The sequence below is a fragment of the Vulpes lagopus genome, chromosome 8 (assembly GCF_018345385.1).
Source record: "Vulpes lagopus strain Blue_001 chromosome 8, ASM1834538v1, whole genome shotgun sequence".
In the NCBI taxonomy this organism is placed as follows: domain Eukaryota; kingdom Metazoa; phylum Chordata; class Mammalia; order Carnivora; family Canidae; genus Vulpes; species Vulpes lagopus.
Genome location: NC_054831.1, coordinates 13,971,671 through 13,998,940, shown reverse-complemented (window position 1 = coordinate 13,998,940; position 27,270 = coordinate 13,971,671). Strand labels below are relative to the sequence as shown.

Below are 27,270 nucleotides of genomic sequence, written 5' to 3'. Positions count from 1 at the left end.
CTGAAAGTGTCTCATAGCTGAACTTCTAATAGCTAAGTAGATTAACTCATAGGGAATCCTTCACCCATTAACTGATAAAGGAACACCCCAAAACAGTAACTATCATCATTAGTATTCTCCTTATCCCAGAGGAATGCACTTAATCACATATTAGGACAGGGGTCTCCTGGTTATTTGACAACTGGACAAACAGGTTATAACCAATGCACATGTGTGTATTGTTGCTTGTATTTAGCTCTGTAGCTGCATTTACTACATTCTCTTTACTTCTTCATGTGGATCTGAGATCCTGCCCTTTTACCACAGCCTTCAAGACCCCCATGAGTGTTTCTCATAGGGCAGCTTTTCTATTTGTATATTTTCTCAGTTTTTGTTTATTTGGAAATGTCTCAGCCTCTCCATCTTTGAAGAGTAATCTGGTTGGGAATAGATTTCTTGGTTAACACTCTTACTTTCAGCACTTTGAATATGTGCTCTCACTGCTTCCTGACCTCTATGGTTTCTGATGAGAAATCAGCTGTTAGTCTTCTATCTTTTGTACGGCTTTTCTCTTGCTGCTTTTAAGAGTCTCTGGTTTTGGCTTTTGACAGTTTAATCATTATGTTTGTCTAAGGATGACTATCTTTTGAATTTATCCCACTTGGGGATAAAACTTGCATGTTGAGATTCTTGGATATGTAGATTAATGTTTTCCATCAAATTTGGGAAATTTAGGGGATGCCTAAATTTGGATGGTTTAGTCAGGTAAGCATCTGCCTTTGGCTTAGATCATGATCCCATGGTCCTGGGATTGAGCCCCGCATCAGACTCCCTGCTCAGTGGGGAATCTGCTTCCCCCTCTCACTCCCCCTGCTTTCTCTTTCTCTCTCTCTTACTGTTTCTCTCAAATAAACAAATAAAATCTTTGAAAAAAAAATCGGGAAATTTAGACTTCTCAAATATTATTTTTTCAAATATTCTCTCTGTTTTTTTTTTCTTTCTTCTTCTTTCCTATTATGCATATATTGGTACACTTCATGATGTCTCACAGGTCCCTGAGACTTTGTTCACGGTTCTTCTCTCTCTCTCACTCTTTTCTGCAGCCAGGAGTAGGTACATGATTGAGATACAAGTAGAAATGTTGTGTGGGACTTTCAGAAAATTGTTTTAGGAGTATCAATATATGCCTTTCTTCTTTCCTTCTTTCTTCCTCTTACCTAGAATGTAGATATAATGGCTGGAGCTCCAGTAACTACCTCGGACATGAGTTAACCTTAAGGACAGAGACCATCTAAGGACACTTAGGTGGCTCAGTGGTTGAGTGTCTGCCTTTGGTTAAGGGCATGATCCCGAGGTCCTTGGATTGAGGCCGGCATTGGGTTCCCCACAGGGAGCCTGCTTCTCCCTATACCTGTCTCTGCCTCTCTCTCTGTGTCTCTCATGAATAAATAAATAAAATCTTAAGAAAAAAAAAAGAAAAGGATGGAGACCATCCTCGTCAGGAGTGCTCAGCTCCTCTGCTGACAGATGACCTCCCATCCCTCATAGCTTCTTTCTGGGCCACCAGTGCCCCTGCTGTTCTGCTTGTGTAATTCCCCTTAATAGACTTTGCTCATCCATTAGGGCTGCACCTTTCTGCTCCTCCTAGGAGGATATAGTCAGTCAACCCCCATAAAGCAGAAGGACAGAGTGATGATGGCAAGAGACCAAGGTGACCTAAAGTGACTGGAAATCTCGAGCTGTTGGGGATCCAGCCCAGTGAGTGCCCAGACATGCTGTTGTTAAAGGCTGCAGGCACCTTAGCCATTACACTGAATACATGTTGGTCTAGCATTTGGACATAGGGAGAAACACCTAGAGATTTCAGGTTCGGATGACAGCAGACACAGAAACCCATTTCTTGTGTTGGGGAAAGAAAGCCGTGTTTGTGGTAGGAGGCTTGATTTCAGTGTGAGTTCTGTTCCCCCACACCTGCATGGGAGTCATGAAGACGTGGGCCTTATCTACAAGGACGGGTTAGGTTCCCTAGCCAAGATGTCTCTCCATTCTAAGGATCTATTTATTGTTAGTTTATTTCATTATTCAGATCTGACGCAATGCAACACAGAAACACTAGCACATGCGGCCTTGGAGATCATCTCGGGTGACATGCTAACATCAGCACCATATTTGAAGTGACTCTAAAGACTGGACCCATTGCAGTGTTTCAGCAATGGTTGCATTGTGTAGATCAAGTAGTTCCAGCTATAATTGGTGCCAGTTTGTTACATTTCTCTCTCCCCTCTCCACAGTTAGATTTGCAGGGCTCTAGCAATGTAGAGTCCTTGCCTTCAGAGAGCTTGCAGTCTTGATGAAAAACTGAGATTTTTTTTTTTTTAAGTCAGAGGTAGGGCTGCCTTGGGATTTAAATAACTGAGGAGTTAAAAGATACTCTGGTTGTTGAGTGAATGGAAAGGAGCACAAATATACAGAGGCCTGGGGAAGGTGCTTCTAATCTAGCAGTTACTAGATTAGAAGAGCCAGAAGTCAATTCTGGATCCACTTCCACCTACTGTAGGGTCCTGGCAATATGCTTAGCTTCCTGGAATCCTCGGGGATCTCATCTTCAAGACATAATAGGGCTGACCTTCCAGGTTATTTTGAGCGTAAGTCAAGCAGAGCATTTGGCGCAGAGCCTGGTGTGTGGTGAGTGCTAAGTGAATGTTACTCATTAATATTGTCATTATCAGTGTTGTTGCTACATAAAGACATGGGAGTTGACCCACATCTTAAAAAACAGGGTCATGTGGACAGGCCAAGTACAACGTGGGACCCCATGCACATGCTCCCTTCAAGTTGTGGATAAAGTTTCAAGTTACTGGAGCTGGGAGATACTTAGAAATCTATCATCCCTATTTCTAGGTTGGAGTATCTGCTCTCCAGGATTTACCATTAGAGGGAAGTGGGTATGTCTCTAAGAGATGTTACAAAAATGTCACCCTGTGGGATTCTGTACTCAGTTATGAAACAATGCTTCTTATCTCTCACTTGCCAAAGTGAATTTTAGTATTTTCTTTGGACTCTGCTGGGTTACAAAGATTTCTTTGTACCTATGACTCCCTATAAACATTACTACCCATTTATGCAACTGCTTTGCCCCTTTCTTGTGTTCTTTTTTTTTTTTTTAAGATTTTATTTATTTATTTATGAGAGACACAGAGAGAAAGGCAGAGACATAGGCAGAGGGAGAAGTAGGCTCCATGCAGGGAGCCCGATGTGGGTCTCGATCCTGGGACAGCCAAAAGCAGACGCTCAACCACTGAGCCATCCAGCCGTCCCTCTTGTGTTCTTTTGAATTGTGATGTAAATCTTGGATTGTCCTTTAACAGTTCTGAAGTATACTTCCTTATTCACAGAGCACACGCTTCTAGATGTCAATGAAGGTTTCTACGTTTTCTGCATTTCTCACAACTCTTAATATGATTCTGGGTATGGGTAAGCACTGAACACAGTTGTTGGCTTGATTTTTTTTTTAATTCAATACGTTGCATACATTTGACTAGGAATATGTCAGAGAGAAAATATGTTCCCAAAGTAAAAAATACATACTGGCCTATTGAGGTGTAACACAGAGTGAAATGGGAAATCAGATTTAACACGTTCAGATTCTTGCCCCAAACAACAGTTAACATTTCCATAGTCCCAGAAATTTGCCTCTGTCCCTTCCCTTTGCCCCAGAAGCCACTACTGACAGGATTTCTATCACCACATGTTAATTTTGTCTATTCTAGAATTTCACATGAACAAATCCTATGAATCCTACAGTACATACTTTTTGGTGTCTGCATTCTTTTCACTAAGACAATATTCATGATTATCATCTGTGTTGTTACATGCAACAGTATTTTAAAAAAAATTATTTATTTATTTACCCATGAGAGACACAGAGAAAGAGAGGCAGAGACACAGGCAGAGGGAGAAGCAGGCTCCATGCAGGGAGCCCAACGTGGGACTCGATCACGCTCTGGGCTGCCCCCATGTAGCAGTATTATATGTATTTTAATACAAGGGAGTAGTACTCCATTACTCGAATGTGCCACAGTTTGTTAATTTTGTTAACATACTTTTTTGGGGATAGATCTCTATGTTGTTGCCCTAACGACTGCTATGAGTGCAGTGCTACTACTCTGTGTGCTTTTTGTGAACATGTTTGAATTAGCTTTGATAAATACCTAGGGGTGGAATATGTGGGGCCATATGTATTAATGTAAATATGTCTATAAGCAGGATTCTAGGTAGTCTGGCATTTTACGTGTAGATTGGCTCACTGTCTAAAACATGCAGGAAAAATAGAAGGAAATAAAGTTCACTGGATGCATGGATACAAATCTTAATATATTTAACATTCCTGATAGCCTGAGAGGTAGATAGTGGTAATGCACTTCCAGGCGAGAAACCAAGGCCAGAGGCTGTAATTGCCCAAGGTTGCCTGTCTAGGCATCTAGATGATGGTCCCAAGTCTGTTGAACTCCCACATTTGTGTTCTAGCTCCAGGATCATGCCCACTTGGGCAGTGGGGTCAACCTGGCTGTGGCATCATACTAGGCTGAACATACAGGTTTTTGAAGCTGAATGAGAGGTTGTGGGGTTGCAAACAGGTTACTAACAGGATCAAACCTGTTTGAAGGTACGTTTTGTTTGTCAAGTACAGAGCTTCAGAAGCTGGTGGATGAGACACCTGTGGGTGGCTCTGTTGTCTTCATGTTGTCTTCATGTCTTCATCCATTCTGATGTCTCACACTTACCATGTGCTCCTGCCTCCAGCTTAGTTTACAATCCCAAAATTTCATTCTAATCCCTACTTGAAATATAAAGAGACTTGGCACTAAGACAAAACAAATAAGCAAACAAAAAGATGGGCTGAGCCTGAGTCTTGCCTCAGCCCATGTGACTTTCCAGTGCCTTCCTGGAGGCCTCTCTGTCAGAGGGGCTTGTTTCTGCCCCTGAATTCCCTTCTCATTCTGTACCTCCTTGTACTCCTCATCACGCTGTTTTCTCACTGTGTATTTGCTGTCCTATATCTGCATTAACTTGTGAGATCCTGACAACTGGAGATTTCAAGTGTGTATTCAGAGCATCTCCTGGTGCTTAGCATGTAGCCTGCATGACCCAGTCTCTGGGGACACTGTACATTACCCTGCCAGCTCTATATCAAGTCAGTTGGGCTTTCTTTTGGTGATGCAGCTTGGTTTTTCTTACTTCGGCCTTATTGCTGTGTGGAAAGCTGAATTAGTCTTCACATGTTGCATAGAAATTCCACTACATAGAAGTGTTCCAGAGAGGGTGTGATGAAGAAAGACCATTCCCTGAGCTCTGAGGGATTACATCATGCTCGTGCCAAGAGGCTCAGGGATGTTTACCCTGTTCTGTGCAGCGGCTGGGGAGGTCAGGGAGATGGCTGTGTACTGCACTTCAGGAAGCAAAGGGGGCAGCCTGTGCTGGCCATCACCCCAGGCCCCCAGGGAGGCATGGAGGCACCCACACTACCTGTGACCAGTGACTGCCTGGCTTCCTGCTAGGAGAGACCCTATCCTAGGGGAGGGACTGCAATCAGCTTCAGTGTTCCCACAGCCTGGGATATTATCAGAATAGGGTTATTTTAAAGCAAACAAAGAAATGTGAGGTTTCCCTTCATCTTGAATGGGTTCGTTAGATGGACTGAGTGCCTGTCCAATTTTGGATAAGTAGGCACCTTCTCCCAGGTCACTTTCCCCACACTGAGCACTCTCCTGCATGCTCCTCCACAACCCCCAGGCACACCTGAACTTCACAGGAGCAATCTCCTTGACAGCTTTTACTAGGTGGACTACGGTTACTTTGTCTCCTCTCAATCCACCAGTGGAATTCCTTCAGGAGTTAAGTGGATGTTGGCAAATTAGGCTAATTTAATACTCTTCTTATGGCCCCCATAATGGTGCAGTGGGTGGCAATATCTACCAAAATTTCATATGCAGTTATCCCTACACAGCAATTCCAATTATAGTAATTTACTAGCAAATATACCAGTACAAATTTTAAAATAAACAGAAAAACCATACATAGTTATTCATTGGGCATTATCTCTTTTGGCAAAATATTGTAAAATTTAAATGCCCAACCATGGAGAATATTTTTAAAAGCTATGATATATCCACCTAATGGAATCATCTGCAGCTGTGAAAGGGAGTGGGGGAGGGAGGATGGCAGTTCTTAAATTGGGGATGTAAGCGATATTACTGTCTCGCACCCATAATCACATCTACATTATTTTAAAAGTATGTGGTCAAAGAACGCTATTATAACAAGCACATTAGAAATAATTTAATTTTTTTAAAACTTATTTTGGCTTTTTGGCATTTTTTATTGGAGTTCGATTTGCCAGTATATAACACCTAGTGCTCATCCCATCAAGTGCTCCCCTCAGTGCCCATCACCCAGTCACCCCATCCCCCTGCCCACCTCCCCTTCCACTACCCCTTGTTCGTTTCCCAGAGTTAGGAGTCTCTTATGTACTGTCGCCCTCACTGATATTTCCCACTAATTTAGAAATAATTTTAATAATATTTTTCCAAATGCAAATACCTACTATATGCCCCCTGCAATGTGTTCCAAATATACTTCATAAAGAAAAATACTAAGATCAAATACTTACACGTTGCTCACTATGCACCAGGCATGGTTTCATTTATTTATTTTTTTATCTATTTTTAAAAGATTTTTATTTATTCATGAGAAACACAGAAATGCAGAGAGGCAGGCTGAAGGAGAAGCAGGTCTCTGTGGGGAGCCTGACAGGGGACTTGATCCCAGGATCCCAGGATCCCAGCCTGAGCTGAAGGCAGACACTCAACCACTGAGCCACCCAAGGGCCCTCAGGTATGGTTTTAAATATTTTTGCATCTGCCCGCATTGGATTCTTAAAAACCCCCGTTTCACTTATGGGGAAGAGGAGGCGGAGGCTGGGTCAGGCCTCCCTTCCTTCCCGCAGCATCTCAGCATCCCCCCGCCCCCAGGCTGGCCTGCAGCCCCGAGCTCGGCCGCCTGACCCGCAGATCCCCCTCTCCCCTTCCCGACCGCTGACACCCTCCTTCTCAGTCCCTGATGGAAGAAGCGCGCACGTGCAAGCTGGTCCGCAGGTGTTTCCCGGCTTCTGGGACTGAACGATCGGATACTCTAAGCTGTAGATAACCGGAAAATGCTCGCTCCCTAAGGTTAAGGACTGAGATAACGGGGTGCACGGAACTGCACATGGGGGCACATGTTCACTGCCTTCCTGAGGCTCGGGTTGCTTCGGGGAGCAGCGGGGGGCTGGAGCACCCTGCGATCCGCGGACCCGAGCGGTGACCCCCGTGCGGACGCCGATCGGCCCCAGGCCCCCGCAGCGGCCGCCGCAGGCACGGAGGCAGGAGGCCCGCCGCCCTCCCCGCCGGGACACCGCCCCGCTGCACGCCTGCGCGTTCCGAGCCCCCCGCCCACCCCGCGGCCGCATCCACTGGGCACGCGCAGGAAGGAGGCGGTGCGGCGTCCACTGCGCATGTGCACGCCTCGGCCTCGGGGAGCCGGGTAGCAACACGGCCACGCGGAGCCGCAGCTGCCAATCAGCGCGGCCCGGGGCGGGGCTTCGGGTCTGCGCTCCCCGGTAGGCGGCGGGCGACTTCCGGCAATAAACCTCCGCTCGGCGGTCAGGTGGGGACCAGGGCGTCCGCGCTCCCGGCGGGGACTGAGGCAGCGCGCGCTCCAGGTGGGGACGGACCCCTCTCCCCCACCCAGCCCTCCCCGCGCCAGGTAGGGTCGGGGGCCCTGGGCACGCCGGGGGCGGAGGCGCTGCTCAGCCGCCCTCGCCGCCTGCCCTCGGCCGCCGCCCACTCCCGCGCGCCCGCGACCCCCCGCCCCTGGCCTCCCGCCCGCGGGCGCTTCCTCGGGGTCTGCGCGGCCCCGACGACGCCGGGCGCCTCCCGCCTGCGCGCCCGCGGCCCGAGGCCCTTTCTCCCGGGGACACCTGCCGCCTCCGCCCTGCGGTCCGCGCCCCACCTGCCGCCCAGCCCCCGGGTCTCCCGGCCCTCGTCCGCGCCCCACCTGCCCCCCGGCACCCCCGACCCGGCCCTCGCCCCACCTGCCCCCCGGCACCCCCGACCCGGTCCTCGTCCCACCCGCCCCCCGGCACCCCCGACCCGGCCCTCGTCCGCGCCCCACCTGCCCCCCGGCACCCCCGTCCCGGTCCTCGTCCTACCCGCCCCCCGGCACCCCCGTCCTGGTTCTCGTCCGCGCCCCACCTGCCCCCCCGGCACCCCCGACTCCGGTCCTCCTCCGTGCCCCACCTGCCCCTCGGCTCCGCGGTCCGCGCCCGACCTGCCCCCCGGCACCCCCGACCCGGCCCTTGTCCGCGCCCCACCTGCCCCCCGGCACCCCCGACTCCGGTCCTCCTCCGTGCCCCACCTGCCCCTCGGCTCCGCGGTCCGCGCCCGACCTGCCCCCCGGCACCCCCCGTCCCGGTCCCTCCTCCGCGCCCCACCTGCCCCCCGGCACCCCCCGTCCCGGTCCTCCGCGCCCCACCTGCCCCTCGGCTCCGCGGTCCGCGCCCGACCTGCCCCCCGGCACCCCCGACCCGGCCCTTGTCCGCGCCCCACCTGCCCCCTGGCACCCCCGACCCGGCCCTCGTCCGCGCCCCCACCTGCCCCCCGGCACCCCCGACCTCGGTCCTCGTCCGCGCCGCACCTGCCCCCCGTCCCCCCGCACCCCCGTCCCGGTCCCCGTCCCTGCTTCACCTGCCCGGCTCTCCTGTCATCGTCCACGGCTCCAGCATCCTCCCCACCTGGTCCTCTGTCCCCAGCCCTTGTCCATGGTTTCAGCATCCCCCCAAACCTGTCCCTCGGTCCCCAGTCTTTGTCTGAAGTTCCAGTATCCCCCCAAAACCTGTCCCTCGATCTCCAGTTCTCGTCCACAGCTCCAGCATCCTCCTCAAACCTGGCTCTGGGTCCCCAGGCCTTCTCCAAGGCTCAGCATCTTCACTGAGGCTGCTTCCCTGAGCTGGCAGCTGATGCCTTGGCTGTACATCCCTCTTTTCATCATAAATTCGCTTTCACCCTTCTTTACAGGGTTCCACTACTCTCAGTGGGCCTATTCAAACTCATTTTGGGAACTCAGGCATCTAAAGAATCCTTACTTTTCTCTGTGAAGTCCCCTTTTCTTGCCTCTTCCAAATCTGTATCCTCCAGCCCTAACCATAAGACACATTTTCTCATTTTCTCATAAGAATTCATACTCCTCAAATGGCATTTTCCCCTCTTTATTTCCTGGTCTCTGTTTCTCTGAAGCATCTGACCACCTCTCAGGATTTGCAGAAAGTTCCATTTCTGATGATCAGCCATCAGTTCACTGCCTCTTGACATTTTCTGGTGATCAAGTTCCTCCGCACTTACAAACCATATTCACATTTGACCCTAAGTTCTTTGGAAATCTTGTAAGGATAAGAAAGCGGTAAAAGATCAGATGCTTAAGAAATTGGGGACCAGTCTTTCTTATCACAGAACGATAAAAGTTTTCTCAATTTATGTTGAAACATAAGCAAGAAGAGGAAAAGACAGTGGTTTGCCAGCTATTTTTGCTGAACACCAAACTGCCTTACTATTACCTACATTGTAACTTCTTGTGTGGGTGGGTATATGGTGCACAGCATTAACTTGAACTCTGCACTTAAAGCTGTTATCGTCTGGAAGGAACCAATATCGGTACTACTCGCGTTTCCTGTCCTCTTACTTAAACAGCAAAATGCATGAAGCCTTTTAAAATTTATTAGAGTGTGTTTCTTGGGATGTTTTCCTTAGTGTTTTTATGTTTAGATTCGTCATTACTTTAGACTACATCTGGTGACTTAATGTAACAAGGTAACACTTAAAAAAAAAAAAAACCTGACAACTTTATGACCCGTTCTTTTCACAGGGTGCTCATGAATTGCTGTTGTTAAAAGTATAGTGACAGAGCAGGGGCCCTGGACTGACCATCCAGAAATGGGATTCCCAGCTCCACCACACCCTGTGCATCAGTTTCTTTTATAAAATGGAGAATTAAGGCAGTGAAAGGGGGATGGTGACATTTTCTGTCTTTCAGGGCAGTGTGGGGCTGAGATAGGACAGGTACCATGTGTGATACATATGTGCTAGGATCATCAGCTAAGAAATGCTTCTTGTTGAGGGAAGACATTTCTTGGTTCTGCATCTCTCCTGTTGCTAGTTCTTTTGGCTTGAGGAAGTCCCGTGTTTCTGCAGGATTCCACCCCAATCTCCTGCCACAAGAAGAAGAGATTAAGGGAAGATTTGTAAGATTCAGCCCCATGTGCTCTCTGACATCAGTTAGCATGAAGTGTGGGTAAAATTGCCAACCGTACCAGCTATTTCTCAACTGAGTAGCCACCCCCTGAGTAGTTGCTCTTATGTGCTTGATTTTCAGGAGTCAGTTTATGTTTTAAAATATTTTATTTACTTCAGGAGAGAGAGAATATGGGGTGGGGTGGATGGCAGAGGGAGAAACAGACTCCCCTGCTGAGCAGGGAGCCAGACGTGGGGTTCCACCCCAGGTCCCTGAGATCATGACCTGAGGTGAAGGCAGATGAGTAATGGACTGAGCCACCCAGGTGCCCCTGCTTTTATTTTTGTGTTTCAAGTTTTTCAAAACAAATGTGATTTTAAAGTTCATAAAGTTATATCAACTCAGGTCTTTTAGCAGGGCAGATAAATACATTTCCATAAAAAGTGATGGGTTGTTTGTTATTCTGAAAGTGTAGTAATATTTCCAATCTGCAAATTTAGATGTCTCAGGTTGGGAGTATTTTTGAAAATTTGATACCAGGCCTTTCAGATTACGCCATGTCTTGTTTTTCTTTTCTTCTTGTGTTTTCCTGATGGCTTTTTCTTACTGTTTATAGTAACTCTTCTAGAATCTGCCTTCGTTTGTGAACTGTATAGGATTGATTATACTTTAAAATAAAGCTCCATTGTGATTCAAAGAGCATATGTCAAGTCTGTGGAATCCACATGCTACAACAAAATGGATCTTCTCCTCTGTGTTGAAGATAAAAACCCTTGAAAATGGGCTTTTAAGTTTCCCTGGTCCATGGGGCTGCACTTCATTCCTGCCACTCCATATAAATACAAACCAAGCACCTGAAATGTCAGGCTAACCATGTTCAGTTCTCACAGAAGGAGTTGCAAAAGAGTTGGTTATCTTACTCAAAACACCAAGCTGATTCTTAATTTCACAGTGAAAACTGCTTAAATGTTACAGGAGTAGCTTGTGGGGCCTGAATAGAAGTGCATTAAGTGGTGAGTGGGCATAGTGCTTACCTAGATAGGCCAATGTTTGTGCATCTTCAAGTGTTAAGACAAGTTTGTTAGCTAAGGAGTTGGCAGGAGGTTTCTGTCGCCTGAAGACTTGTGCTTTCTGCCTCCCGTTCACCCCACAATCCCTGGCAAGTTATTCTCAAAATAGCACTGCTCATATCACTGTGTTGCCCCAAAACATAATTATTTGGAGAATAAAGTCTAAGCGGCCTTGATACTGAAGTTTTTTGTGATCTGGCTTCTGGTCACCTTTCCAACCTACCTGCCAACCTTCCCAAAGATTTCTCTATTTCAGCCAATTCTGTTCATTCTCAAAGGTGTCACATGTATTCCCAGTTTTATATGTTTTTTTTACCCACCATTTCTATGATTGGTATTTTTTCCCCTTGTCTTTCCATGTAATTGAGATCTAACCGTGCTTTAAGGCCAAGGTGATGCCCTGGTTTTTCCTCAGAGGTCCCAAATGATTTGCTTTTTACTGAATATCTTTTAGTTATTCTCTTTACCACTCATTCAGTACATACATAATATATTTTTGTTTTAGATATATTTACATATATTATTTGTGTGAATTTTCTCATTTGCTGTTATCTTTTTATTTTTTTCAAATTTTTATTTAAAGATTTTTTAAAAAAATATTTATTCATGAGACACAGAGAGAGGCAGAGACATAGAGGGAGAAGCAGACTCCCTGGAAGGAGCCCAATGCGAGACTCAATCCCAGACCCCAGGATCATGCCCTGAACTGAAGGCAGATATTCAACCCCTGAGTCACCAGGAGTCCCATCAAATTTGTATTTAAATTGTAGTTAACATACAGTATAATATTGGTTTCAGGAGTAGAATTTAGTGATTCATCACTTGCACATAATGCTCAGTGCTCATTACAGGTGCCCTCCTCATGCCCATCACCCATGTGCCCCCCCCCCCCCCCGCCCCCGACTCAGCAATTGCACTACTGGTATTTACCCAAAGGATACAAAAATACAGATTTGAAGGGGTTTGTGCTTCCTGATATTTCTAGCACTATTATCAATAGTAGCCAAATTACAGAAACAGCCCAAATGTCCATCCACTGATGAATGGATAAAGAAGATGTGGCTGTTGTCTATTTAGTTCTTGGACTAGATAGTACACCTTTAGGGAGGGATTACATAGCATAATAACACATCTGGCCTGTGTTTAACTTTGTCGTTGGAGTAATCTATATTTGGTGTGTTTAGCAGTATTCTGAATAGTTGCCACTTTTTTTAAATATAAGTTTTTCTGAATCCACCATATATGATACCGAGAGGTACTTTGGCAGCCAGCAGTGGTCCTCACAGACATTTTTCTCTCGTATATGTTTTATGAGACTACCCTGTGAGCAGCATCTGTTCTATCATGGTATGCACTTGCCTTCTTTGGGAGGAGTGGATACTATGGGAGACAGTTTTATTAGATACCTATGCATTGACCAGATGTGGTTGTAGCTTTTGCATTTTAGGGTGATTGGTAATTTGAAACAAGTCTGTTTCAATACTTATAAAAACAGTGCTGATATTTAAATAATGATTTTTAAGGATCTTCTAAAATAATTTGAATGAATGAATATGTGGCTGTTAAAGATGTGGTCTTACTGGGAATCCAAGTGTAGCAGGGTTTAGAGATCCTCTTGTTTTATGGGAAGATGAATTCATCACATATTTTACTTTAAGGAAATGAGCACGTAGAGTTGGCCCAGAAATACTGTTGAAACTTAGAATTTCCTTCTAATTTGTCTCTTCTAAGGCAGTATAAATGTCTACCTAACAGCCTATTTATTTGTTAGTTACAATAAATATAGTTGGGAAATTATATTTGAAAACTTCTGTCTCTCAGATACTCTGTTAGAAATACTCCACATTAGTGAAATACTTCAAGTCTACTTTGGATGTGAGATTAATATAACACATTACTCTATTGAAACTTTTTGGTTGAGTTATCATCTATCTTTTTGTGACTAAATCAACTATATACTGTTCAATTCTTACTGTACTAGCTTGTTGATAGTATTTTACTCTCTGTCAATCATTTCTTTCTTAAAATACATTCATCTCTTGATTTCTTACTTCCTCAAGCTCTTTGGCTTTTCTCTTCTCTTTTTCTTTCTTTCTTTCTTTCTTTCTTTCTTTCTTTCTTTCTTTCTTTCTTTCTTTCTTTCTTTCTCTTCTTTTCAATTCCCTTTCTTGGCCCATATATATCTGCTTGTCCCTTAACTGTCATTGTCTCTTAGAGTTTTTTCCTTGGCTCTATGTGTTCTCTGTTGTGGTATCATTCCTCTGGCTTTGGTTCCTAGCTGAATGCTGAGGATTTCCTGGTCTTGTTGTCTAGCCTTAGTCTTCTCTCCTCTGAACGGTGGATGTGTATATGCATTCATTCACTCTGTGTTTACTGAGTTCCCTTGTGTGCCTGGCATTGATAGAAAATACATGTACCCATCACCCACAGATCTGGGGTTGAAGCTAAGCATTGTATTTATTTATTTATTTATTTATTTATTTATTTATTTATTTATTTATTTATTTATTTATTTATTTATTTATTTATTTATTTATGATAGTCACAGAGAGAGAGGGAGAGAGGCAGAGACACAGGCGGAGGGAGAAGCAGGCTCCATGCACCGGGAGCCCGACGTGGGATTCGATCCCGGGTCTCCAGGATCGCGCCCTGGGCCAAAGGCAGGCGCCAAACCGCTGCGCCACCCAGGGATCCCTAAGCATTGTATTTTATAAAAGCTTCCAAGACTGTACTGTTAGCGCACAGCAAGGGTTGTAAACCACTGAGCAAGAGGTACCACTCAAGGCAGTAAAAGAGCTAGTACTGGGCGTCTTGCTTTCACTAAATTGTAAGCTCTATGAAGGTAATAATATCTGTATCGTCAGTTTTCAAGGTCATAATTTTTACACAAGGATTCTTATATGTGGATTCCAGTATAGTGCTTATCACCATGGGTTCGACAAATCTAACAGGCCCTCCAAAACTGAAATCGGTGTCTCTTTGGTGCCAGAAAATAAAATCTGGCCACCTGTGGTTTCCCTGCACACATGCAGCCAGTCTGCATGCTTGCTCCTTGCCCCTTGGGCCTTTCCTTGGGGGAGCAGAGAACATGGTGGCTGGCTCCTTGGAATACTGAGAGAGCCAGACAGTGTGTGAGATAGAAGTCCTTGACTGCTCTTGACTATGCCTCCTGAGTGCCTCTAGAATCTACCTTCTCTAGTCCTGCTGCAGAGACTCCAACCTTCTGGGGGCCAGTGTTCAGAAGCTGCCAGCCCTAACGATTCCTCTTGCCTCCAGGTGCCACCCTGCCAATGCCAGCTTTCATCCTCACAGTGTGACCTGGAACCATTTGTAAAGATTGAATTGAATCACTTGCCTGCCGAGGTTCCTTTTTTGGGCCCCTTGTTGCCCTCAGAGCAGAGTCTAGTTCTTTGACGTGATCACATCTCCATTCTCACTTCTCAGCACTTCCTGTACCCGCTCTTACGCTGTATGCTTTTCAATGTATGTTTCACCAAACAGGAGTACATACAGTGTATGCATCATGTTGCTTCTAATTTCTGCTGAGAGTTGTCTCTGTCCATCTTACCCAGGTGCTGTATGAACACCAGTGTCTGCTCAGCATTTAGGGCATATGCGGACATTTATATAGTAAGAACTTTATTCTTTTAAGTTAATGAATAAATGTTCTAAGTGAAAGGAAACTATATTTGCACATACATTCCTTCTGTTGTAGGAGAACTATGCCATTTTTGGGTCAGGACTGGAGATCTCCTGGATGGAGCTGGATCAAAACAGAAGATGGCTGGAAGAGATGTGAATCCTGGAGTCGGGACCTTGACAGAGAGAATAACCCATGTAATGTCAGTCACAGCATGTAAGTTATGGCCAAGCAGAGCCACAGCCTTTGCCTGCTTCACATGTGTGATGTTACCTGCTTTGAAGTCCCCCACAGTGTGCCATAGCTTGTATTGGCCGAATTTGCCCATACACAAGGCTGGTGAGAAGCCACATGTTATTTAGATAAAGCCTCAGCCTAGTACATTGTCTGGAACCTTCCCATAGGAACCTTACAATGATCTGAGAAGAAGGATTACCGTTACCCTCACGTTATAGCTGAGGAACCTCAGGAAATCAAGATATGGTTTTGGCAGCATATGTCTGAGACCTGTAGTAATAGTGGCTTTCACAAAACAAATCCATTTTTTTCTCTAGAAAGCTTGAGTTGGTGTAGCGACTTTGGTCAGGGATGGAAGGACATTCTGTGTGGTTGCTATGCTATCCCAAGGTGGAGTATTACCCATGGCATCTACATCATGGTCAGTAAGGTGAAAGAGGAGGATACTTGGATCACAGTTGCTCACACCCCATGGGCTGGAGCACTAGATGAAGACAGATTGGGAGTTATCAGATGAAAGTCAGAGATTGCACAAACACAGAAGCACGGTATGATAACTGCCAATCACAAGTGGTGTTTGAACATCTGGAGGTTTAGGAATCTCAAGCCCTCTTGAGTCCAGTAGTTGATTTTATATATGTTTTTATTTGGTATTTGCATAATTACCAACTGTATTTTAAACTGATGGGCAATATGATTTTTCTTTATCATTTTATTATTTTTTTCATCATCAGTGTACTTTTTAATCCCCATCACCTGTTTCCCCCATCCCCCACCTATCTCCCTCTGGTGACCCCCAGTATGTTATCTGTAGTTAGGGGTCTCTTGCTTGGTTTGCTTCTCTCTTTTTATTCCTCCTTTGCTTGTTTGTTTCTTAAGTTCCACATGTGAGTAAAATCCTATGGTATTTGTCTTTCTCTGACTGACTTATTCCACTTAGCATAATACCCTCCAGTTCCATCCACATCATTGCAAATGGTAGGATTCATCCTTTCTGATGGCTGAGCAATATTCCATTGTGTATGTATATATATATATACACCACATCTTCTTTATCCACTCATTTGTTGGTGGACATCGTGGCTCCTTCCACAGTTTGGCTGTTGTGGACATTGCTGCTATGAACATTGGGGTCCAGGTGCCCCTTTGAATCACTGCTTGTGTCCTTGGGGGTAAATACCCAGTAGTGTAATTGCTGGGTTGTAGGGTAGTTGTATTTCTGAGGACCCTCCACACTGTTTTCCAGAGTGGCTGTACCAGCTTGCATTCCTACCAACAGTATAAGAGGGTTCCCCTTTCTGGACATCCTCACCAATATCTTGTTAATTTTAGCCATTCTGACTGGTGTGAGGTGGTATCTCACTGTGGTTTGGATTTGTATTTTCCTATGAGTCATGTTGAACATCTTTTCATATGTCTGTTGGCCATTTATATGTCTTCTTTGGAAAAATGTCTGTTCATGTCTTCTGCTCATTAAAAAAAAGATTTATCTATTTTAGAGAATGAGTGCTCGTGCACATGAGTTAGGGTCAGAGGAAAAGAATCTCCAGCAGATTCCCCACTGAGCTTGGAGCCCAACACGGGCTTGATCCCACGACCCTGAGATCATGACCTGAGCCCAAACCAGCAATAGTTGGATGCTTAACTGACTGTACCATCCAGGCACCCCATTCTGCTTGTTGTTCAGTTGCATTATTTGTTGTTTGGGTGTTGAGTTTGATACATTCTTTATAGATTTTGGATACTAACCTTTTATCTGATGTGTCATTTGCAAATAGTCCATCCTGTACATTTTCTTTTACTTTTGTTTTCACCATACAGAAACTTTTTATTTTGATGTAGTCCCATTAGTTCATTTTTGCTTTACGCCATCTGATTTTCTGACAGAAATTTAGTAGCGTTAGGCTAGAGATTGCTTTTGCAGTATTTAAATAGAAGTTAATTTATATTTCAGATTATAGTAAAGATAACATGTTATCATGTTATATTTATTGAACTCATATTATGGCATTTCGCTGCCATTCTGAATTTTATTTAATATTCATGGCTGTAAATTTTACATAAGGTTGGTAATTATATATGCTGCTGGTATTAGATGTTATACAGCTGTGAATTTTCAAAGTTATTTTTTGTCTTCGAGTTCTCATAGCAAATTCTTTATTTTTTAAATTTTTTAAAAGATTTTATCTATTTATTCATGAGAGACACAGAGAGAGAGAGAGTCAGAGACACAGGCAGAGGGAGAAGCAAGCTCCATGCTGGGAGCCCGACATGGGACTTGATCCCAGGTCTCCAGGATCACACCCTGGGCTGAAGGCGGCGCTAAACCACTGAGCCACCCAGGCTGCCCTCATAGCAAATTCTTTTTTTTTTTTTTTTCATAGAAAATTCTTTAAATGTAAACTTGGTTGAATGCATCTAGAAATGTTTGGTGTTTACGTGGACTCCCAGTGACAACTATTCATTGTGGAGGTTCTTGATGTCACTATTCAAGGATGGGTCAATGGGCTATGATACATCAGAGTGAGAAAGCTATAATGTATGAAGTACCCTGTTGCCACTTCTACACTGAGAGATTCATGTGACTCTGTGGGTTTTTTTTCCTGATGTATTTCCCCTTCATCCCACACATTTTAAGTATCTGAGAACAAACTGTCTTCTGCGTACACATAGATGTAGAGAACATAGGTTAGGACTATTTGCTCTGTCTGGTGAACTCCATGTCCGCCTGTCTCCCTCACCCTGCCCCATGGACTCTCCTTGCCCACTCCTGTTCAAACTTCTTCCAGAGTCCTTTTGAGTAGCAAGCTTTGCTAACAGGTGCTTCTCTGCACGTAGTGGAAGTACTGACATGCCCTTACTGCCATGGCCGTGTCACCATAACCGTGGACTGCCTGCGTTGGGCAAAGTGGAATGAGAATTAGCTAGTGCTCCGTCCTTTGCAGTTTCTGGTGACATCCAGGTGGCCTCTTTCCCCACTCTTTTTTCTGTGTCTTTCCCCTCTTTTACCCTGTTTTCACAAAAATGTGTGTCTAGCCAGACCTGTGGGGAGAGGACATGGGTGACCCAGCCCTGCAGCAAATGTCTGATCTTTTTCTTTCCCTGGAAGAAAAAGCAATTTAACCTTGATCCTACAATTTCAAAAAGAAAATAAAACCATAGGTAACCAGCATTTCAAATCACTGTGTAAAATGACCTTTTCTTCCTTTGAATGTCTTTGAGAAATAGCGCTCCTGGTTCTTTGGTTTAGGATAGGCTTTTCAAAACTAGGAAAATTGTTGTCATAAAAATCAGTTAGGCAATAAAGATTCTAACCAACTTTGTTAATTGTGTGTGTGTGTGTGTGTGTGTGTGTGTGTGTGATGGGCATGAAAATAGAACACTTTTAAATATCCCCGTTCTCTTTTTGCCTCATTTTGGGATTTTTAAAAAAAAATTTTTAAAATTTTTATTTATGATAGTCACACACACACATAGAGAGAGGCAGAGACATAGGCAGAGGGAGAAGCAGGCTCCATGCACCGGGAGCCCGACGTGGGATTCGATCCCGGGTCTCCAGGATCCTGCCCTGGGCCAAAGGCAGGCGCCAAACCGCTGCGCCACCCCGGGATCCCTCATTTTGGGATTAAAAGTTCAGAGGAAATAGGTAAGCAGTCACACAGTTCACCATGGCAGTTCAGGGATTGTGAACCCCTCCATACTTCGAATCCTAATTAAACTTTTTTTTCAAGCAACATTCACAATATTCCAGAGGCTAATGATGATGGAGCAAACATTAACCCCTATTTCTAGTGCTTCGTTCTTCGTGGAAAAGATGTGTAGAACTACAGCGTCCTGTGCTGCAGAGCAGTTTGATATACGGGGGAATCATCTCACACCCCTGCTGAGGAGGGTTGCTCACTAGGCTGTAGACCATCTGGGCCACACATTGACCAGGATTCTAGCAGATGCAGACCGCTCAGGGACGATGAGTGTGTGCCCGTGGCAGTGTCCGTGCAATCAGATGCCAGCGGGGGAGAATAGACTGGACAAGGAGAAAGGGGAGCTGCCGAATATTCCTTGAGTTTTTGCCTCGGGGAGAACCATATTTATTAGTAATCTGGCCCCATGTCTCCCTTGGGGCATTGTTGGAACGCAGCTTTATGTCTGAGGACAGATCTTGTGTGATTTTGTAAAGGGAAGGCATTGAAGAGCTGCATCTGGATACTGTGTATCTGAGAATTGGTAGCCTTCATCAGATTGGGCCGTTCTCAGTAACTCCAGGCTCAGAGGGGCTGTCTAAAGAAGGCGCTTCTCATCCTGGGAGGCTAGATGTGACGGAGGGGGCACTCAGCTCTGCCCTCATGGTGGCACTCCTCAGGTTTTCTCCCTTTGCCTTTAAGTTTTTAAGTCTTTTCACTGCATTATTTTTATTGACCTCTCTTTAACCATTGTTTCCAATCCAGGTTTGAGTATTTTTTTAAAAGATTCTATTTATTTATTCATGAGAGAGAGAGAGAGAGAGATTGAGAGAGGAAGGCAGAGACACAGGCAGAGGGAGAAGCAGTCCGCACGCAGGGAGCCTGACGTGGGACTCGCTCCTGGGACCCCAGGATCACGCCCTGCACCAAAGGTGGTGCTAAACTGCTGAGCCACCTGGGCTGCCCTTGAATATTTTTTTAAAAAAGGTTTGTGTATTTACTTTAGAGAGAGAGCATGAGGAAGGGCAGAGGGAGAGCAGCAAGCAGACCCCTACTGAGGACAGAGCCCGTCATGAGGCTCGACCCCAGGACCCCAGGATCATGACCCAAGCAGAAATCAAGAGTTGGACACTGTGCCAATTGTGCCACCCAGGCACCCCCAAGTTTGAGTATTTTAAGGCTTATTTTGGTTGGTTCTCAGTAGGCAGAGCCATGGAAGGCATTGTAAATTTGGGACTCCACAGAAAGTATCGTCAACTCTTATAGGCCCCAGGATATATGAAGGTAATTGAATTCTTTAAAAAGCATTTTTATTTTATTTTATTTTTTAACGATTTTATTTATTTATTCATAGAGACAGAGAGAGAGAGAGAGGCAGAGACACAGGCAGAGGGAGAAGCAGGCATCATACAGAGAGCCTGATGTGGGACTTGATCCAGGGTCTCCAGGATCACGCCCTGGGCTGCAGGTGGCGCTACACTGCTGCGCCACCGGGGCTGCCCATAAAAAGCATTTTTAAATTGTGGATCCTCTAAAGGAAAAAGAAAAGAGGCTGTAGTTTTGGTTCTCTTACGAGAATGCAAAATGAGTCTCTGATCATGATGATGGGGAACATCCATGAGGTCATGGGCTGTGCTCCCTTGGCCACAGTGCCTGGGTGAAGAGACACTCCCATGCCCCTCTGTTCAGTCAGAGAAGCACCCGGCTGTCATCTTGGTGTTTCGCCTTGGATCTTTCTCATTACAGCTTGCCTTAGATTGTGTCTTCAGTGACTGGAAAGAAAGATGTAGGTAAGTGACGTAGTAAGTTAGCTTCAGCGTCAGACCAGTGCTGAATGTTTTGGGCAGTATTTGTTGTTACTGCTACATTGAGTAATGATTACATCTGGATTGTGAAGGCCCATCTCTGACTTTGTTTTCATATTGCATTTTTTTCCATTATAAACCAACAAAAGTCATACAGTCCTGCAGCATGTTGTAAGAAAAGACAGAGTTGTTCTTTAGCTCACGTCCTGTCTGCGTGGGTAACCAACCACATAGCTAGCTGCTGTATCTTCTGGGCATTTGAGTCTGTGGGGCTGAGGCTGTTCTCTGACCAGTATGATTTCAGGGTCCGTCTTGCACTCACATAGCCAGGCCCCTCAGGGTTTGACCCCTCATTCCTGGGGCTTCTGGTCCTCTGCATCGGAGGCCCGGCTCTGTGGTCCAAACCCATGAATGTTGGCCTCCCAGCTTTGAAGCACAGAGGGTTTCATGACCACCTTGGCTGCCTACCTCCTGTTTTCCCATGTGGCCAGCTCTCTCGTTTCGCACCTTCCTGTGTCCACCTTATATTCCCTGACCCATTGTTTCAGCGATGGTCTTGCCAGGACCCTACACTTCCGTTCCTTTTTTTTTTTTTTTTAAATAGGCCCACTTAGCAAATTCCTAACCCAAAATGAACCAGCACATGAGCAGCTAGGAAAGGTAAGGGGGAGAAATCCCGCCAGGGAACACGTGACGCCACCGGAAGCACGCTCCTTCCTCCCTCCCTTCCTCTCATCAGCTCATTCAGACCTTTGCTGGCTCCCTAGCTGATCATTTGCGCCTCTCATTGACACCTTCTCTCATTCAGGAGACTTGTGTTTATGGCCATCTGCTCCATGCCCGATGGACCCCCAGTGCTGTGGCCGCTCTAGCCTTGTGAAGGCTCTGACAGAGGTCCTCTGACTTCGGAGTCTTGGGGCGGGCGTCTGAGCTCACACTGCACCAGGGAATCTGAAGGCAATAGGCTTGTCCTCAGTCCAACACACCTCAGGTGTTGGAATCGGAGACTGTGTATGTGTTTGTTATTAGCTACCTCATATGAACAGAGTGTGCGGGAGCCCTCCTGGCCCCGCACACACTGGCGGGGTGAGGGCCTTTGGCCAGAGAGCTGCGGAGTGCCATACCTGTAGGCAGGAAGGACGCAGCTGTTGTGTCCCCTCCAGGAAAGAGCCCCTTGCAAACAGTGGTCTGAGTCTTCCCTCTGCCCCTTGGGTGCATGGACAGAGCCCTCCGTGAGCCAGGCCTGAGATGTGTCCAGTTTCTGATTTCACGTCCTGTTGTACCCACTCGGTCCAAATGAGGAGTTCTCCATGCTGGGGTGCAGCAGAACATGGAAATCCCAAAACCCATGCCCGATGGAGCTTCCATTCTGGAGCAGCAGACAGCAAGTGGACAGAACATCTTCACTGTGTAGCTTGTCTCATTTAATAAGTGCCGTGAGGGGGAGAAGTCAGTGTGGGAGATAAGAACAGTGAGGGAGCAGAGGTGGTCAGCAGGGATGTGGATGGGGTGGACTCTGAGGAAGGGATCTATGGGGAGGAGCCTCCCAGGGGGCAGGAGCATGTGTCACGGGGGCGGCAGCAGGACACTGGAGGCTAGAGTGAGCCAGGGCCAGTTGCACAGCCACTGTCCATGTGCTGTAGGGATGGGGCTTCTCTCTGAGGTGGGCCGTCAGAGGTGTTCTGCACGGGGGAATGAGTGCAGGGTCAGGTTTTAATGGGCTCGTTCTGGCTGCAGTGTGAAATGGGCTGCAGGGATGCAAGGGCAGAGCACAGGTAGAGGTAAGACCCACTAGAGAAGCGGCTGTGGAGGTGTTGATGGGGGTGACGGCACAGGTTCTGGGTGTGTGTTGCAGCTGGAGCTCCTGGGGCTTCTGACAGATTGAGCAGATGCATGTGCTGGAAGGGAGGAGGCGTGCAGGGAGCCCTGGGGGGACGGGGGGTTCTCCTCTTGTTCTCACAGGCATCCCCCAAGGCTGTGATGGCCAGGGCATGGGGCCAGGATGCATCTTTCGAGCTCCAGTGGAGTGGTCTCATTTATGCTCCTGCTGTCAGTGTGTGTTCATTTGACTGTGCACTTCACCCTCTCTTGCCACTTCATTTCCTGGAAGTAGTTCCAGGTCAGCACGTGTTGACTTACCTCATTTTTCATGATGCTGTAATTCATTGTATAGATCAATAACTTATTTATCAAGTCACACTGATCCTATCCCATTTTTTCAGTTGAGGTATACTGACACAGAACATGAGAGTAGTTTGGGGTGTGCAGCATGATGTTTTGATGTTTGTACTTGGTACGTGGTGACCACAAGGTAAGGCTCGTGAGCATCTTCACGCATACATTCACATTTTTTCTTGTGATGAGAACTTCTAAGATTCTCTCTCTCAGCAGCTTGCAAATATGCAGGGCGGCATCATGAACTCTAGTCACCGTGCTGTGTCTCACATTCTGCAGGATTGTATCTCACACCTGGGAGTCTGTGACTTCTGACTCCTGGTTCCCATTTTACATGTTCCTGTCTGCTGGCTGTGATGACCAGTAGTTAGCTCTGGTCTCTGTATCTGGGAGCGTGGCTTGTCGTTGTGTTTAGATCCCACGTGTAAGTGAGATCATGTAATGTTTGTCTTTTTGGATCTGACCAACTTCACACAGCACAGTGCCCTGAAGGAACACCTGTGTTGTTACAAATGCCAAGATCTCATGATTTTTTACTGCTGAATAATAAATACTCTATTGCATGGATGCCCTGTCCTCTGTATCTGTGTATCCATGATGGACACCTAGGTTGTTGCCATGTCTTTGTTACTGTGAATAATGTTGCAACTGAGCACTGAGATGCAGATGTGATTTCCAGTGTGTTTTCATCTTATCCAGATAAATACCCAGAAGTGGGGTTGCCAGATGACATGGTAGCTCTATTTATATTTTTTTGAGAAACCTCCACACTGTTTTCCACAGTGGCTGCACCAGCTTGCATTCCCACCAACAGTGCAAAGAGGGTTCCTCTTTCTCCAGGTCCTCACCAATAGCTTTTGTTTCCTGACTTGGTAATTTTAGCCATGCTGTCAGGTATGGCTCACTGTAGTTTTGATGCCCATACCGACTTTCTTGAGTCTTTTTGTATAAATGGCTGTTAAATATTGTCAGATGATTCTGTATCTGTTGTACTGATTTTTATTCTTCCTTTTGTTAATGAGGTGTATCAACATCAATTGATTTGCTGATGTTGAACCATCTTTGCATCCCTAGAATGAATCCCCATTTGATCATGGTATGTAATTCATCTGTTATGTTGATTTCATTGCTAAAATGTAATTGAGGGTTTTGCATCTATACTCCTCAAGGATATGGGCCAGTAAGCTTCTTCTTTCATGGTGTTCTTGACCAGTTGGATATCAAGGCAGTACTGTCCTCTTAAAGACTTTGAAAGCATTCGTTCATCTTTTTTTTGGTGATGAATTTGAAAAGGATCAGTTTTAATTCTTCTTTAAATGTTTACTAGGGAAGCCATCTGGTTCTGACTTTGGTTTACTGGGAAGTTATTTTCTGAATCAGTCTTCTTATGAGTAATAGGTCTGTGCAGATATTCTGTTTCTTTGTGATTGTCTTTGTAGGTTATATGTTTCTAGGAATTTATCCATTTTGTTTGGGTTGTCCATTTGTTGGTGTATCCTATGATCCTATGTAGTTTCTGTACTATTAGATGTAATGTCTCCTCTTTTACTTCTAATTTTTATTTTAATTCTCTCTCTCTTTCTCTCTCTCTCTCTCTCTTTCCCTCTCTCTCTCTCTTTGGTGAATCTAGCCAAAGGTTTGTCAATTTTATGTTTTGCAAAAAAACCCTCTTTGTTTCATTGATCTATGTCTTTTTAAATTGCATTTCATTAATGCTCTGAAATTTGATACATACTTTCTTCTCATTTTCATTTGTTTTTCCTTTTTTAGTTCCTTGAGATCTGAAGTTAGAGATTTTTCTTATTTCTTGGTATAGGCATTTATCAGTATGAAATTCCCTTGTAGAACTGCTGTTGCTGCATCCTGTATGTGTTGGTGTGTTTTCCATTTTCGTTTGTCTCAAGGTAAGTTTTCTTCTCTTTTGTTTTTTTGTAATACCCACTGGTTGTGTAGTTAACAGTTGTTGTGACTCCATATATCTGTTAATTTTCCAGTTTTCTTCTTCTTCTTTTCTAGAGTTTATTTATTTATTCATGAGAGACACAGAGAGGCGAGGCAGAGGCAGAGGGAGAAGCAGGCTTCATGCAGGGAGCCCGATGTGGGACTTGATCCCGGGACCCCAGGATCACACCCTGGGCCGAAGGCAGGCGCTAAGCCGCTGAGCCACCCAGGGATCCCCTCCAGTTTTCTTCTTATTGCTTTCTGGTTTCTTAACCATTTGGTCAGGAAACATATTGATATAATTTCAGTTTTCTTAGATTTAGTAAGACTTCTTTTGTGGCCCAGTATGTGATCTGTGCTGGAGTATGTTGCATGTGCATTTAAGTAGAATGTGTGTGTTCAGATGCTTTTGGAGGGAATGTTTTGTGTGTGCCTGTCAGTCCCATCTGGTTTAACATATCCTTTAAGACTATTGTTTCCTTATTGATCTTCTATCAGGATTATCTATCCATTGATGAAATGGGGGTATTATGTTCTCTATGATTATTGTATTGCTACCTGTCCCTTTAGATCTGTTAATATTTTATTTATTTAGGTACTTCCATGTTGGATGCAGAAATATTTATAAATGTTGTATCTTCTTGTTGGAGTGATCCCTTTATCATTATGTAATAATGTCCATTATTATAGTCTTTGTTTTAAAATCTGTTTTATGAGGTCTGTATCCCTTCCCTCAGCTTTTTATTTTGGTTTCCATTGGCATGAAATCTCTTTTTCCGTTGTGTCATTTTTAGTCTATGTCCTTCCATGTGTAGTGAGTCTGTTGTGGGCAGCATACAGATTCAGGGACTCCATGTCTTGTGATAGCAGAGGTTAGTTCTTCCTCATTTTAAGTGATTACTGAAGGACTTATTGCCATTTTGTTCGTTGACTTCTGTTTGTTGTGTAGTTTTTGGGTCTTTTCCTTCATTATTTGATGATTTTCTATAGTGATATAAGCACTGCTCCCTCTTAATCTTTTGTGTTTCTACAATCGGTTTTTGTTTTGTGGTTGCTGCAAGGCTCACATAAAACAATTTACAATGGTCTATTTTAATTTGAAACAAGTTAAGTTGGAAGACATTCCAGGGGTACCTGGGTGGCTCAGTGGTTGAGCATCTGCCTTCGGCTCCAGTTCTGATCCCGGGGTCCTAGGACTGAGTCCTGCATAGGCTCCCTGCAGGGAGCCTGCTTCTCCCTCTACCTATGTCTCTGCCTCTCATCTCTGTGTCTCTCATGAATAAATAAATAAAATCTTAAAAAAAAAAAAGGAAGCTATTCCAAAGCTTTCTATTTTTATCCCCTCATTATGTTTTTGATATCACAGTTTACATATTTTAATATTGTGTATCTGTTAAATAATTGTAGTTATGTTTACTATTTTTGTTTAAATCTTTATACTAGATTTATTAGTAATTAGCCCACCACTTTTATAATATTAGAATATTCTGGATTTTAGTATATATTTACCTTGACTAATGAGATTCATGTTTTCATATTTTTCCTGTTATTAATCAGTGCCCATTCACATCCACTTGAAGAAGTTCTTTGAACACTTGTATGGCTAGTCTCGGGTGATTAAATCCTTTAAGTTTTGCTCGTCTGTAAAACTTTTTCTTCTCAGTTCTGAAGGCCAACTTCATTGGTAGAGTAATCTCGGCAATTTTTTTCTTTTAGCGCTTTGAACATAACATGCCGCTCCCTCTGGCCTATACAGTTTCTTTCTTTCTTTCTTTCTTTCTTTCTTTCTTTCTTTCTTTCTTTCTTGCTTGCTTTCTTGCTTTCTTTGCTTTCTTTCTTTCTTTCTTTCTTTCTTTCTTTCTTTCTTTCTTTTTTTTCTTTCATTTATGAGAGACAGAGAGAGAGAGAGGCAGAGACACAGGCAGAGGGAGAAGCAGGCTCTATGCAGGGAGCCCGACGTGGGACTTGATCCCGGGACCCCAGATTCATGCCCTGGGCTGAAGGCAGGTGCTAAACTGCTGAGCCACCCAGGGATCCCCTGGCCTACATAGTTTCTACTGAAAAATCTGCAGGTCGTCTTACAGGGTTTTCCTGTACATAACAAATTGTTTTTCTCTTGCTGCATAGCTTCTGACAGTTGGATTATAGAGCATCTTGGTGTGGTTCCCTTTGGGGTCGTCCTCCTGGAACTCTTAAGTTTGTATCCCCAGCTGAGGAGGTTTTCAGCCATTGTTTCCTCAAATAAGTGTGTTTTTTTTTTTTTTAAGATTTTATTTATTTATTCATGAGAGACACGGAGACAGAGAGAGAGAGAGGCAGAGACACAGGCAGAGGGAGAAGCAGGCTCCATGCAGGGAGCCCGACGTGGGACTTGATCTAGATCCCGGGTCTCCAGGATCACACCCCAGGCTGGAGCGGGC

The 27,270-nt window shown here is 45.0% G+C and overlaps 1 protein-coding gene across 6 annotated transcripts in view; it reads left to right on the top strand.

Annotated features, from left to right (window-relative positions):
* Positions 1 to 7,610: 7,610 nt before the first annotated feature.
* FBXO25 (F-box protein 25) overlaps positions 7,611 to 27,270 on the top strand; it is a 54,133-nt gene continuing 34,473 nt past the window's right edge. For 4 of the 6 annotated variants that reach the window (XM_041767236.1, XM_041767234.1, XM_041767235.1 and 1 more), the window contains exons 1-2: positions 7,638 to 7,782; positions 15,088 to 15,228. In XM_041767236.1, coding sequence (XP_041623170.1) covers positions 15,095 to 15,228 — 134 coding nt within the window. In that variant the 5' untranslated portion in view covers positions 7,638 to 7,782; positions 15,088 to 15,094. Of the gene's footprint in view, positions 7,783 to 14,957; positions 15,003 to 15,087; positions 15,229 to 27,270 lie in introns of those variants that run through there. The other 2 variants (XM_041767232.1, XM_041767233.1) reach the window with 2 other exon arrangements.